General features: G+C 42.0%; 1 protein-coding gene and 1 pseudogene across 1 annotated transcript in view; one reads left to right on the forward strand and one right to left on the reverse strand.

Annotated features, from left to right (window-relative positions):
• Nucleotides 1-14,329, forward strand: part of MYH15 (myosin heavy chain 15) — a 150,527-nt gene that overhangs the window by 101,853 nt on the left and 34,345 nt on the right. Inside the window, 5 exon segments of the mRNA XM_036445109.2 lie at nucleotides 4,743-4,864; nucleotides 4,867-5,020; nucleotides 5,022-5,095; nucleotides 7,931-8,053; nucleotides 12,527-12,650. Of these exon segments, the coding sequence (XP_036301002.2) occupies nucleotides 4,743-4,864; nucleotides 4,867-5,020; nucleotides 5,022-5,095; nucleotides 7,931-8,053; nucleotides 12,527-12,650 (597 nt within the window).
• On the reverse strand, nucleotides 1,701-2,559 carry LOC118724324 (annotated as a pseudogene).

Raw genomic sequence — 14,329 nt, forward strand, 5'->3', positions numbered from 1 at the left:
TGGGGCCCAAGTAAATTAAGAATTGGTATCACAGTATAGTACTGAAGCATTTTCTTCAGAGATCAGACGAGATCGGGCGCGTTCAGGGTAGTATGGCCGTGGACCATTTTCTTCAGAGATCAAAGACAATGTATGCTTGAGAGAAAATGTCAAAAACATTCCAGTTTATAACCCATAAAGGTTTACTCAAAAGACTGTGTTCCTGGCTGGGAAGCTTGGCAAAAATCCAGGACAGGTTAATACAATTCTTTCTAGCTTCAACTGAAGATACTCTTTTTTCAGTTCTTCACCTAAATCTTTGCGATACATTGCTGTGCCGTTGCTGAATAGCTGCTGTGTTCTGTCCCAGAACGGGCACCAAGTGATCATCTCTGTAGTCACAGTAACTTACAAAGGGCTTTGGGATGACAGATACTAAAAATACCTGCAGGAGGTGTTTTATGAACTCTGGACCACAGAAAAATGGGGCTTTCAATGAAAATGTCCCTTCATATCCAAAATATGGCACTTGCTAATAAAGTAAGATTTTTTTCTTCTAATATAAAGGATGTGTTGAAAGTGCTTATCAGTCATTCTATTTGGTCTTTTTTAAGAGGCAGAAAAGAGGGAAAGTATATAGACTACTTTATGACCACAGGGATTTGTTGGAACTACAAATTGTTCTTCTGTCATACATGACAGCTAAAGAAAAATAATATGGTAATAGCTAAAATTATTTTTGCTTTAAACTTAGTTGAACATTGATTAAATAAGGCATTGTCTGCATTATGCTTTCTTTCTAAATCACTTCAGGGAGGTAGAGCCATACAAAAAAAAAATCTAGGACTCTATTTGTTTTTATTGGGAACTTGAAGATCTATGTCTTGATTACCAGGCTTGGAGTCACATGATGAGTTAGTTTTGTGGAGTCTTGCTCTCCTGAGACCCAGTTTACTGCTTCTGAGTTCTAAATCCCCCAACAAAAAGAATTTGATTGTTTAATCTCTCACATACCCATGTATATTCTAGATAACTAAGTAGGTACTTATGATTATCAAGTTGAGCAAAATTGTAGTCAGTATTAAATGTAGAACATTATCAGTGTACTGGACAAGCCTGATTGTAGCACTGACATGGCTATGTTCTGCTGAAACCCCTTAGTTCTGGGCAAACCAGCAGAGTTGGTCACCCAAAGTAAAATCCTTTTTTTCTGGTACCGATTGAGCATTTCTAAAGTAATTAAAAATACATGTAGTATTTTTTAAGAAAAGTACTTTATTACGTTATTTTAAAAGGCATCAATCAACTAGATTCACACTTGTTTGAAAAAATTTTGAAAATTTATTAGGCAGTTTGTGGACATCATGTTCCACATGGGAATGAGAAGATGCTATAGGTTCTCAGTATTGCAGTCTGAAAGTACACCAACCAAAATAAAAGGGGGAAGGGAGGAAAAATCACATGATCTTGGGAACCATATCACATTATGAATAATCTACTAAGAAACATTAAAAAAAAATAAACACCTTTGTTTCTACAATAGCTTTGAATTTATAATTGCTGGAAGATTTTATTCAATTGAAGACATTTCAGTAACAGGAAGCTTCATTTTTAACAATCCCATGTGCAAATATTAATAAAAATATATAAAATAATGCAATTTATTTTTTGTCATCACCTCAGCAATCATAGTTTGTTAGAACTGTTTTGCTTAAAAAGGGTTAAGCTGTAAGTTTTGCCTAAAGCTTCATTTCTGGAGCACATTTGAGTGCAACATCCACTACAAGCTGAAATCCACTAAAATCCTGGTTGAGGTCTGGTGGAATAGGGGGAAGAGTGTTGAAAAGACCACTTGGTCTATTTGTGTTTGGTCCAGTGTTACATGTGTCCTCTGGGTACATGAAGGAGGTGTCTGTAAAGTTGCTGGCTGCTATCTGCTGTATATATTTGGCTGATAGAAAGGCACAGCTTTCAATGCAGTCACAGTGGTATGACAGATCACAGATGGACAAGCCAGAATGGATCCTGTAGACAACGGCTTAGGGGACAGTGGCCTCCCTAGGGCTGGGTTTGGTCCAGGAGTACAGGAATGAAATGGGCTCTCCTTTAGAGCTGGCATGAAGTTTTTTATGCCCATTTCTGACTCCACAGAGCTCACTTCAGATATCTTGGCCCCACAGTGGGAAATTGTGAACTGATTTGGATCTTTGCCATCCTTTCTCAGCATGTCAGGGAGGAGCCTTTGGCAGGCGTTGATGAACCAGTTACAGACCTATAGTGTAGATAGATGTGTTTGCTGGAACAGCAATGCTTTTTCTTGCTCTGAGGGATAGGCATTGAATGAGTACTCATGCAATCAATCTCGGAGGCTCTGCACAGATTCCTTGGGCAGGTTGCCCCTTTTTCTCCTCTTGCCTAAGCCAGCAGGAGAGGAAAGGTCCAGGGGGATGTCCATGCTGTCACCATCCTCAGTCTCACTGCCAGAAGCAGCAACACCTTTCTTGCTTTTCATTCTGGAGCTCCCCTCCTGGAGTGGGGCACCACTGAAGGCTGGGGGGCAGGAGCAGAAGCAGGAGCATAGGAGGCAAATGGTTGTCCTCCTCTGGGTAATGTGTAGGATGAGCTCCAGTAATTATTGCTAAGCCAAGCGCTCAGATACAGGCACCCACTTCTTGGATGAAATTCAAGGGACACTTGGGCTTCCTCCAGGTGGGATATTCTAGCAGCTGGCCAGGGGCTCTCCCTCACCCATCCACTCCCCTCCCCACTCTGATCCTCTGTTCCCCACTCCTTTTCAGCACACTTGGGTGCTGTCAGAGTGAGAGGAAAGTAGGGAAGGTTTATTTGACTCCTGTCTCAGGTGGGGTAAAAATCCTCTTTTTTTCAGCTTTAGTTATAGTAATAAAAGTTTAGATGGCCCATGTGCCCTCATGTCATCAAAAGATGGCCACCCCCATGTTGTCACAAGATAGCTGCCCCCACATCATCACAAAATGGCTGCTATAAGATGGCCATCACAAGATGGCCTGCAGGGGATGGCAGCTGGGGACAAATGGGCTGGAAAGGGAGGGAAGTTGGGGGTGATGAGGCTGGAAGGAAAGGGCAGTTGGGGGTGACCAGGTTGGCAGGGGAGGACAGTTGGGGGTAACCAGGCCAGCAGGGGAGAGCAGTTGGGGGTGACCAAGCTGATATGGGAGGGAAGTTGGGGACAATCAGGCCAGCAGGGGAGCAGTTAGGCATCAATGGGGCCAGCAGAGGAGCAGATAGGGGATGATCAGGCTGGCAGGCAGAAGCAGTTAGGGCCAATCAGGCAGGCAGGCAGGTGAGTGGTTAGGAGCCATCTATCCTGGATTGTGAGTCAGACATCCCTCAAGGGGTCCCAGATTGGAGAGTTCAGGCTGGGCTGAGAGATACCCCAGTGCACAAATTTTGTGCACCAGGCCTCTAGTTTGAGATATAATTGACATCTAATATTGTGTAACTTTGAGATATACAATGTGATGACTTAATACATGTATATACTGCAAAATCTTTGCTACAATAATGTTAGTTAACCCATTCTTCACCCCATATGATTACTGTCTGTTGGGTTGTTATGGTGAGAACATTGAAACTCTACTCTCATAGCAACTTTCTGGTGAACAGTGCAGTATTGTTTGTAGTCATTATGAAGTCCATCAGAATCTCCTCTTCACTATTCAGGAAAATGAAGCAGAGACATGAGGTGACTTTGAAAGCAGTAAGCCAAGAAAAGTTGTGAGAGCCCAGCTCCCAACTCCTTCCTGGATGTTGGGCACAGACTGATTTTTGTAGGATTCTACCAAGAAGGGGCATTGTGACCACATTGCTGTATTGGGCTAGTTGTGTAGCACAAGTGAATTCCCAAGGGCCCTTTTCTGAGTAACTGAGTAACCAATGTCACCCCAATAAATTAAAACAAAAACAAATAAACAGACAAAAAACAACAACAACAAACAGTAGATGAGAAGAAGCTATGGTACTTAGTGTATTTCATCTAAGTAGTATATGCAGAAAATGTGAGCAGGAGAACACATTTCATCTATTCAAAAGCCCCAGAGCTCTGGATTGTGGAAGAGGTGGAAGTGGCACCTTAATAAACTACCCCATCTCAAGAGATGCAGATAGGGGCTGAGGTACCCCCTAAGAGCAGTGGAATCTATTAAATGAGCTTAACAGTTGGATGTATAAATTTGGGCAGAGGAACTGAGATAGAAAAGACATTCAGAGAAAAGAGATAAATTGGGTCCACTTAGGAGCTGCATAAGAGGGAGAGAGAATGAGCAGAAGAAAGCCAACAGATGTTCTTTGGAAGCAATATAGCCAAGGAACTCTTTAGAGACTGGATGTGCCTAAGGATGTTTAATAGTTGCTTACTGTTGATAGAGTATTCAGTTCAATCTTTCTCTTTCTCCTGTTTCTTATGAAGTCCTCAGTATGCTTTGTTGCTTATTTAAGGTTTAGATTGAGCAAATACTTACAGGGACTCAGAGATACCCAGTTCCAAGTCCAGGTTGGAAAGGGGTAGGGGAAATAAAGGACACATGGACACAGAAGTGGGACAGTAGTCAGGAGATATCTGGGTTCTATAAGCACAAGGAGGTCATTTTCAGACACAAGCTGCTTCTACTTCATACTATTAAGCCACCCGATTTTGTCCCCATGTGCTCTCTTTAGTCAAGTACAAATTGGACAAGCTCTTTAGGATTGTGGCTTCACTTGCCATTTGGGTCTCCCTCTCTCAGGAAGAAGCTGGCGATTAGGTTGCAGGAGGCTGCTGGAGCCATGGGGGTGGCCAATGCCAGAAATGACTCCCTGGAGAGGACCTATATCATTTACCACCTGCAGCTCAACCTGGGGGATGCCTATGGGACCTGGGGAAGGCCTGCCCTATAGCAGCCGTGTTGGACCAGAAGCAGCAGTACTTTGTCAAGTGCCTGGACTTCTGGAGGCAGAGACTCGAGGAATCTCAGGCAAAGCTGGATGCCTCTCAGGAGGAGGCTGGGCCTTCAACACTGAGCTCCCAAGCTCAGGCACACTTGTGAGGAGAGAACTGTGAGCCAGGAATCCTTCCAGAGGGAGAACTAGTCTCTACAGGGTCTGAACCAGGTTTGGAGCCAGAGCAGGAGCAAGGACCTCGGGAAAGCCCAGGCTGCAAAGGTAAGATCGACACTTCAACACTGGCATGTTCCCACTCAGGTTTTAACTTTTTCATTTTTTCTTACTTAAAAAAAAATTTTTTTTTACTACAGGTATTATTTTTATTCTAAAAATAAGAATACTTTTCTGTCTTTATCTCCCAATTCTATTATGTAAAGGAAGCCACAATTAAGAATTTTTTTTTATAACCATAGCCTTACTAAAATTTTCCATGCATATATCCGTGAATGTATTTTTTACTCAAATTACACATTATCTTACACCTTTTATTTTTTCATTTATCAATATATTTTCTAATTTTCAAATATTTCTACAGCCTAAACTACATGCCAGGCACTGTTTTATATATATAATTATTTATTATTTAATTCTGAGAACATTCTTATGTGTCAGTTTTTGAAAAAATATATAAAATGCAGACTACATTGAGTCACATAAGGTTAAGAACTGGTCCAAAACCACAGTCAACAACTAGCAGATCTGAGCTTGCATCTGGCATGTACACACTTAAGTCCTGGCTGTGCCACCTTCCTGTGTGCCTGTGATTCTTTGCATGGTGACCTACCATGTGATTGTCTATAGTTACACAATGTTTTATAAGGGTGACTAACGCTTACTTAAGTAGCCTTTATTCATTTTTCAATATAGTTTTTCACAATTACAAGTTACAAATACTTCTATATTATATATCTCTGTTCTTATACTTATTGGCATGTAAAAATATTTCGATAGGATGGAGTCCTAGAAATGAAAACACTGGGTTAAAGGAGTGAATTTTTAAATTTTGAGATAACGTCATGCAGCCCTTGAAAGAGGCTGCCAGCGTACATCAATACCAAGTGTGATGTGCATCAGAATCCTGAGACGCCCTGGGAGCAGGTTCATTACTATTGGAGGCATGAATAAAACTTGCTTTCTTTGTTGACCTATATCCATGACCAGGTCACTGACTGGGTTTACCAGAGGTGCTGGAACAGTAGTTAGAAAACTTAAGCTGTATCGGAATCACCTGGAGGGCTTGTTAAAACGGCTGAGTTTTTGACTCATTAGGTCTGGGAGGGGGTCTGAGAATTTGCATTTCTAACAAGTTGCCAGATAAGGTGAGTGCTGCTTGGTCTGGGTGGGTTTTGGACCGAGGTCTGTTTCAAAAGATCGCAGTGATTCCAAGGTATGGTCAGTAGAGGACCTTGGGATCACCTCTTCTGAGAAGAGCTTACAACAGAAGGATTTATTATTCACATGAGAATGGCTATCCAATGGGTTTGTTTTTGTAACTCTTTAAAATTCTCACATCACACCACAGTCCAGGATCTCAGAACCGGAGGGGAGGCAAGCTCTTGAGCTCCTTCTACTGCCCCTGGACTGTGGGTAATTATAAGAGCTACTTGGCCCTTCTCCATACCTCTTAGGTATTTGAGGCTTCCTCCTTAAAGAAGCAGAACTGACAATGACAGTATCAGGGGTGGAGGTTTGGATGCCTTACTCTGTCAAAGGCTTGTGTTTTTGAGAGGCTAGCCATAGACCCTCAAGAGCCTGAGCTCCTTCAGATTCTTTGATCTACCTGGCTCATCGCATTGGCTTCTGGCAGACAGTGACCCAGTTTATGCTTGAGAAATCCACCCTGGTGTTGAGTGGCAACTGACAAAATAGCAGTCACTGGTGTTGCTAGCTACACATTCAAACTGGAAGTGTAGGGATTCTGGGTCTGTATTTTGAGCACCGCCAGGCAGAATCTGGCATTGCTCCAGCCAGCAGGACCACCCTGTGAAACTGTACAGGTGTTCAATGCACAACCCTTTAAGAAGCACTATACTCACTGTAGGCAACTTTCTGGCAAATGAAGAAAGATACGTGTTTTCCTTATTCAAAGGTCCCTTATGTGCCAGTGGTGGCCTTGCTATCAAGTTACCAAAGATGGTATAATAGTCCCAGTGGGTCTCTGAGAACAGTCTTCTTAGCTTGATATCATGGGTCTGAGACTGGTTCTGTGGGCTACAGTTTGGAAATGGCACCAGGTGTTAGATCCGTGGGGTCAGACCAAATCTAGGGTCAGCAACCATGGTTCTTGAGTTCTGGTTAGGAAAGAATTCAGAGACAAGACTCAAACTATAAAAGAACATTTATTTGGAAAGTCACAGAGGTAGAAGAAGTGAGTGGAAGAAGAAATAGGATCAGGAGACAAGGTACAGAGAAGGGCCCTTGGAGCTTAGAAGTGAGGAGGGTAATGGGGACAGGCATAGGGGAAAAGGAAAGGTGGGGAAGGCACTGACAAGCTGCTAGGAGAGAGAGCATCCTGGGTCTTCCTCCTAAAGGGTTTTTAAGAAGATTTTAGGGGAGATCCCAGGAGAAAATCACAGTGGAATGTTCAGCAGCTTTCCAGGTATGTCCTACCAAGGTTGTGATATCCACTGATTAATTGCCTGGTGCCAGGGCAGAGGGTCATTATTTAATTCAGTTGGTCCTGAGGTCAACTTTGGTTTCATTGTCTGGTTTTGCTGCTTTTCTGGGTCTGGAGCTGAAATACAACCGAGGCTTAGATATTATCTCTAGAAAGGAAAGGTCAGGGGGGTCCAAATAGAATGACTAGTGATATGCTGGAGGAGGAAAGGTCACCATAGAGGCAAGATCTCACCTTACAATTGTCCTTTACTGGGCACCTAGGACTTTCCACCTAGGTGACCTTCTGTATCTGTACCCTCTTCCTTGCTCTGCTCATATCTGACTAGCTGTCTACCACAGTTCCTTTAATTTTGCTCTTATTATTCCCTTTCAGAAGAGATTTCTAATCTGGCAAATTGACTGAGAGAAGAAAACAAGAAGTTAAGTGAAATGGAAAAGGTGAATAAAGAGATTGAACAAGAGAAGGCTAAAGTCCAGGTGGTGCTGGAAGAAGCACGTATTACCTTCAGGTAGTAAAGATGATTTTTATCATTGGGATAAAGCAGAAGGTCTACATTCCAGCAACAACAACAACACAGTGACACCTGATAACAACATGGAAGGTATAACCAGTGTGTAGACCTTCAAACTTAAACCTCAAAATGGGCATTATCAGGGGAAGGGAAGTGGCTTACTGGACGTTTGGATAGTTAGGCCTTTCCCAGGCTCTGTTGAATCAGAATCTGCATTTTAACCAGATCCCTTGGTGTTTCATGTGCACATTAACATTTGGGAAGAACTGACCTAGAATATCGCCTCCTGTGTAGTAGTGGTTCAGTAAATGTTTGTTGAACATTGAAAATAAATACCCTCACACTTTCTCCTCTCTAAACAAAATCAATCAAAACTCGTTTCCCCATAAAAATTTAGGTAATTTGTTACGGAAAGCTCATTTTGTGTGGGCTGTTCGACAGGAATATTTTTAGTGGCATGCATTAAAAGTTCAGGAAAACTCTGATTTTAGCCAGAACTCTAGAACCGCAGTGTGATTGAAAGGACTGCTGAGAAGAACGTTTGTCAAAGAGGGTGATCTAAAAAGGTAGCCACCCTGTCACAGTCATTAAGTAGTTAACTAGAGATGCAAAACCTCCTTTCTAAGGGTTGAATTTCATTTGCTTGACCCACCCTTAGAATGAGCACCCCACCCCCACTCACCCTCCAACAGAAACAATGATTTTTTTTTAGAAGACACAGCAGTCAGTTTTAGTCAGGGCCATTTGGAAGTGTGATAGTGGGAAGTTAGTCTCCAGAGCACTGCTTTGTGCCAAGCAGTGTGTACTGCATTGATCTCACCATGCATTTCTGTGAGAACCCTGCCAGACAGAAGCCGTGTTCATATTTATTACCCTTGCATGTTAAGTTGTCAAGTGGACAGCACTTGATGCAGCTTTTGCCTTTTTTGCATAATTGTTTTCCAAAGTCGCCTACATCTTAATCCTTGCAATTAGCAGTGGGGAGTACCCTAGCAAAGCTGGTTCTTGTAAAATTGGTAAACCTTGTTTCATTTACTTATTCCCTTCGGCTGGCTCTCTGGGTATTCTAGCTAGGGACATTCTAAAGCTACTACCTTAACCCAAAGAAGTAAACTTTTATGGTAGAAGTTTCAATCTAACGAGATATATAATTGGTCAGTACCTGCAGTCCTGTAGAACATATAGACATCTTGGCATATTAAATTGACTACTATCAAAGGTGAGATTACCAAGGCCATAGCACTCATACCATTTAGTACCAATAGATGGCATTTTATTCTATTCATATTTTCTCGAGCTTTGTCTTCAGCCACATCCATAAATACTTCATCAACTTTTACATGTATTTGTAAAATTGGGTTATTTATTTTCCTGGTTGAACTTTTATGAGAAACTTTATCAGGTTATCTCTGAAGTCACAAAACTCAAATTATCCCAGGTTACCTCCTACAGAGATTCATTTTCTCAGTGCAATCTGGAGGATGAGAGGTGGCAGTTCCCCCGAAGAAAGAAAGGGTACCATTCCCTAGGAGGAAATTGCTATCCAAGTGTTTGTTTTTTTATTTATTTTCTTTTATATTGAAGGTAGTGTTCAGAGAAGAGCAGGAAGACCTTAGTCATATTAAAATTTCTAACCTTTCTTATTTTTGCTTTGAAACTTCTACTCAGTTTTACTTTTTACTTTTTGTGGTATATGCTAATCACTCCTTACAAAAGACTACCATAAAAGTTATTCCTTCTTTCAGGAAAGTCTGCCAATTGTTAACTGACCATAGATTGTCATCATCCATTGTGCCCTACTTAAAAAAAAATAATAATAATAAAAAAAAAATATATATATATATGTGTGTGTGTGTGTGTATATATATATATATATATATATATATATATATATATATATATATTATTGATTTTATATAGAGAGAGGAAGAGATAAACAAGGAGAGAAAAACATTGAAGCAAGAGAGAAACATGGATCGGTTGACTCCTGCACACACCTCCATCAGGGTCCAAACCTGCAACCTGGACATGTGCCCTGACTGGGAATTGAACCAGCAACTTTTCAGTGCACAAAACAATGCTCAACCAACTAAGCCTTACCAGCCAGGGCCCCTGTACCCTTCATAAACACCTCCCTTAGTATTATCCAAGTGCTTTTTTTGTCTTTTACATACATTTTTAAGAACGGGCTTTAAAAATTTAATCAAGCCCACATTTTAAAAATTGAATGACCTTTATAATAACCCTCGTAGTAATTGCCTTATCTTTAAATATTCAGAGGACTAGGAGATCTCCCTACCTGCCAAAGCAATTCATATGAAGTAGTAGTAATAATTAAGGTGATAATGGCTCACACTGAATGTATGTGTCAAATGCATACTAAATTCCTTTGTTTTGTTTTTCATATGACAGTATTTGGGCACTATTCTGTTTTTTGCTTTCTGAATGCTTTTAACTTTTTCTCTATCCCTCTGTGATATCCAGAATTAAAAGATTCCAGGTGGAATCCTCATGCCAGTTTGATACTTTTACTGATTCATCTCAAAAATGGAATGCATTATAAAGTTGAGTAATAAATTTAAAGGTTTAAATAGAGTCATAGACAAGATTGGAATTTTATATTTTAAAAATGCTTCAGAACTCTAGCTCTTGAACTACAGCTGAACGCCCTAAGAATGTCAGAGCTAGTAAGTGACATTGTTGGCAGTGCAACGGCACCAGGTGTTACACTGGTGGAGCTGGACCCGACCTCAGTTCAGTGACCTCAGCACTTGAGTTTTGGCTAAGAAAGAATTCAGAGCCAGGACTCAAACTATAAAATAAAGTTTATTTAGAAAGTCGCTGAGGTAGAAGAAGTGAGCTACAGGAAAAAAAAAAAAAAAGTGGGGGCGGGGGGCTATAGGAAATGAATTCCAGAGACAAAAGAAAGGCCCTTGGAATTTAGGGAACAGAGAGAGGCAAAGAATAAGTGCTGGGGGCGGAGGGTGGTTAGTTATGGCTGGCACAGGGAGGAGAAAGCCTAGGTGTGCTCTGAAGAGAGAGCTGCACTGGGGTTGTCATCTTGGAGACCTCTGGGAAGGATCCCAATAGATTATTCATCAGTTTTTCAGGTGTGTCTCCACAGATTGGTCAGCTCCAGGGCAGGGGTTATTAGTCAATGCAGCTGGTCCTGAGACAGCGGTGTCAGTGGTCAGTATCTTGTCTGGTTTTGCTGCTTTTCTGGGCCTGGAGGTGAAACACAGCTGAGGCATAGATGTATTTGATGTGGATCAGAACCTCATTGTTCTGGGGGCTTAATGCGTAAGGGCTATTCTCCAGGCCCTTGTTTGTCCCCCTGCAAGGGGGTCTAACCCATATGACTACAACATGCCAGGGTAGGCAGTCAGGGGAGAGTTCAAACCCCATGACCAACATATGAAAGGTCATGTGTGTAAACTACTTGACCAGAGATATGCTGGGGGAGGAAAGGTTACCCTGGGGGTAAAGACTTTGCTTTCCCAGGTTTTGCCATTGCTAGGTACCCGGGGCTTTCCACCCTGGCGACCTATACTTGGGCCATCCTCCTTGCTCTGCTCATGTCTGTCTAACTGCCCACCACCATATGACAGACAAAAGTAACCACAATTTCATCCTGTTCCCAACTTAAGGGATCTGATTTGGACTTAGATCTTTCTCAGAAACTCTAAAGAGCTACATTAGTGACATACCTTTTATAAAGAAAAAAAAAATTGTGCAAAGTGGACTTAATTTAGTGTTTTTTATTTATATACTAGAGACCCAGTTCACAAAATTCATGCACGGGGAGGAGGGGGAGGAGGGCTCAGCCTAGCCTGCACCCTCTCCAATCCAGGGCCCTTTGGGAGATGTCCAACTGTTGGTTTAGGCCTGACCTCAGGGATTGGGCCTAAGCCAGAAGTCAGACATCCTTCTCACAATCCCGGACCACTGGCTCCTAATCACTCACCTGCCTGTCTGCCTGGTCTCCTCTAACTGCCACCTCCTGCCAGCCTGATCGCCCTCACTGCCTCTGCACGCTGGCCTGATTGCCCCTAACTATCTCCCTCCCTCCTTCCCCCCACCAGCCTGGTTGCCTCTAACTGCCCCCCACTGCTGGCCAGGTCATCCCCAAACTGCCCCCTACTGTTGGCCTGGTCACTCCTAACTGCCCCTGCCCCACCCTCGGCTGGCCTGGTCACCCTCAACTACCTCCCCTGCTGGCCTAGTCATCCCACGCAGCCTACTGTTCAGTCATTTGGTTGTACCTCAATAACCCTCCTGCCAGCCTAGTTGCCCCATACAACCTGCTTGTTCAGTCATTTGGTCGTCCCTCACTAACCCCCTGCTGGCCTGGTCACCCCACACAGCCTGCTGCTCAGTTGTTTGGTATTCCTCACTAAACCCCTGCCACCCTGTGAGGGTGTGAGGCTCAATTTACATATTACCTCTTTATTATATAGGATTTCAGGGAGCTCTGAAATGTAATGAAAGCAAGAATCTTCATTTCGAGCTTGAACTCTCAGATACTAAAGCTGAACTTGAATGAAAGCTTTCAGAAAAAGATGAAAAAATAGAAAATTTTGGGTATTTAAGATTATTTTAATGAGCAACAGTTGCATATTTCAGAACTCTTGATTGAACAGAACTCATACTGCTTGGCTACTTTTATGACCCCTGTTGGAACATTATCAAAGAAACTTACACAGTCTAACTTGAATCTTTCTAGAAAGCTCACCATTGTTACTTATCAAGAAATACTTCTATACAATTACTGTCAGTTTTTATAATTTTGTTTACACTTGAGCAGCTTCTATTCCCATACAAACCTCAAATACTCACCCACAAAAAATTTAATTATATATACAATTACTGTGTATACTCCCTGAGTCTTTGTATAAAAAAGTCTCTTTCTTAGGTACCAAAGAAATTGAAATGCAGTGGAGGAAAGAACTAAAGATGTGATGCCATGTATTAAAATTAATGTCATGTCAGAGTGAAATTTTCACATAGCCCTTGCCTGTACCTCTGGTCATTCATTTGGAGAGGAGAAGCCAAGAGCTAAGCTGCTTAATGAATCCCTGTTGAGGCAGCTGCATCCTAATAGTCAGGAAACTGAATTAGACAGAATTCGTGGGTGGCAGGCTCCTTTCCCAACTCCATCATTGCAAGCTGATGACTTTCGACATTTCACTTCTTAGCTTCTCAGTGAAGTGAGGGGATAAAAGCAGCCTCATACATGTCACAGAAGGTGGTAAGGAAGATCAGTAAGCTGGTGTTGGCAAAGCGCTTCACACTCTATAGATCAAAGGCACAATTATAAACATGGAATTAACTATGATTATATTATCTATCTGATCTGTTCCCCCTAAGTCAAAGCTGTGTGTCAGAAAGAAAATCATTGGAGTCTGAGGTTCAACTGGCAACTTGCTTTCAGTGCATTTGCTAAACATTAATAAAAAACAAAAACCCGTTAACATGTACTATTGAAATAGCTTCTTCCTACTAGTCCATTTTCAGACAAAAATCCCACAGGGGGTCATTTTTAAAAATGAGGATGTCAAGCCAAATTTGGGCCTTTTTGTGCTTTGCTCTCACTCATCGGCACTTTCCTCTCTCGGACTGACTGTGGTGATAAATTCTGGTGTACTTAAGAGGCTCTGAGTCAGGGGTGAAAATAAATTTTCTGATGAAAGGCAAAAATATTGGGCCTTGATATTTGCCCTATTTCCTTCCATGAGGAGCAAAAATGAATGTCTCCTTGTGTACTTAAAAAACACACACCAAAAAGCACCCTCATTTCAAGTAACATCAAACCTGTGCCTATTAATAAACTGAGCTAAGGAAAAACGAATCCTCAGAGAGTGTGCATCTCATCAGGTCCATCTGAATGTCGTAGAGCTATTCCCCAAAGGTAATTATCTTCATGCCAAGGAAGCCTGAGAGTCAAACAGCTAGGACTGGAGAAGAAAGAGCGGAAGACTAGACAGGAGCTGGGAAAGAAGGGGCTGAAAAAGAAGGGGTGGGTTGGATGGAGGGGTGAGCTATTCATGGGATTTAGTTAATGACTCATAATCACTATAATAGGTACATCTGGAAAGGAAAGATGAACATGTCTTACAAAATTTCACAAATAGCATCTCAGGTCCCCTCTGGGTGGAATGCTCTGTGTGAGTCCAGATTGTATCAGAATGCCTTGGTATAATCCGACTTCAGGGCTAGGAGAGGAGGAGATATTAAGGGAACAATGGAACATGAGGGGAAAA

The sequence above is a fragment of the Pipistrellus kuhlii genome, unplaced genomic scaffold (assembly GCF_014108245.1).
Source record: "Pipistrellus kuhlii isolate mPipKuh1 unplaced genomic scaffold, mPipKuh1.p scaffold_m20_p_2, whole genome shotgun sequence".
Classification (NCBI taxonomy): Eukaryota; Metazoa; Chordata; class Mammalia; order Chiroptera; family Vespertilionidae; genus Pipistrellus; species Pipistrellus kuhlii.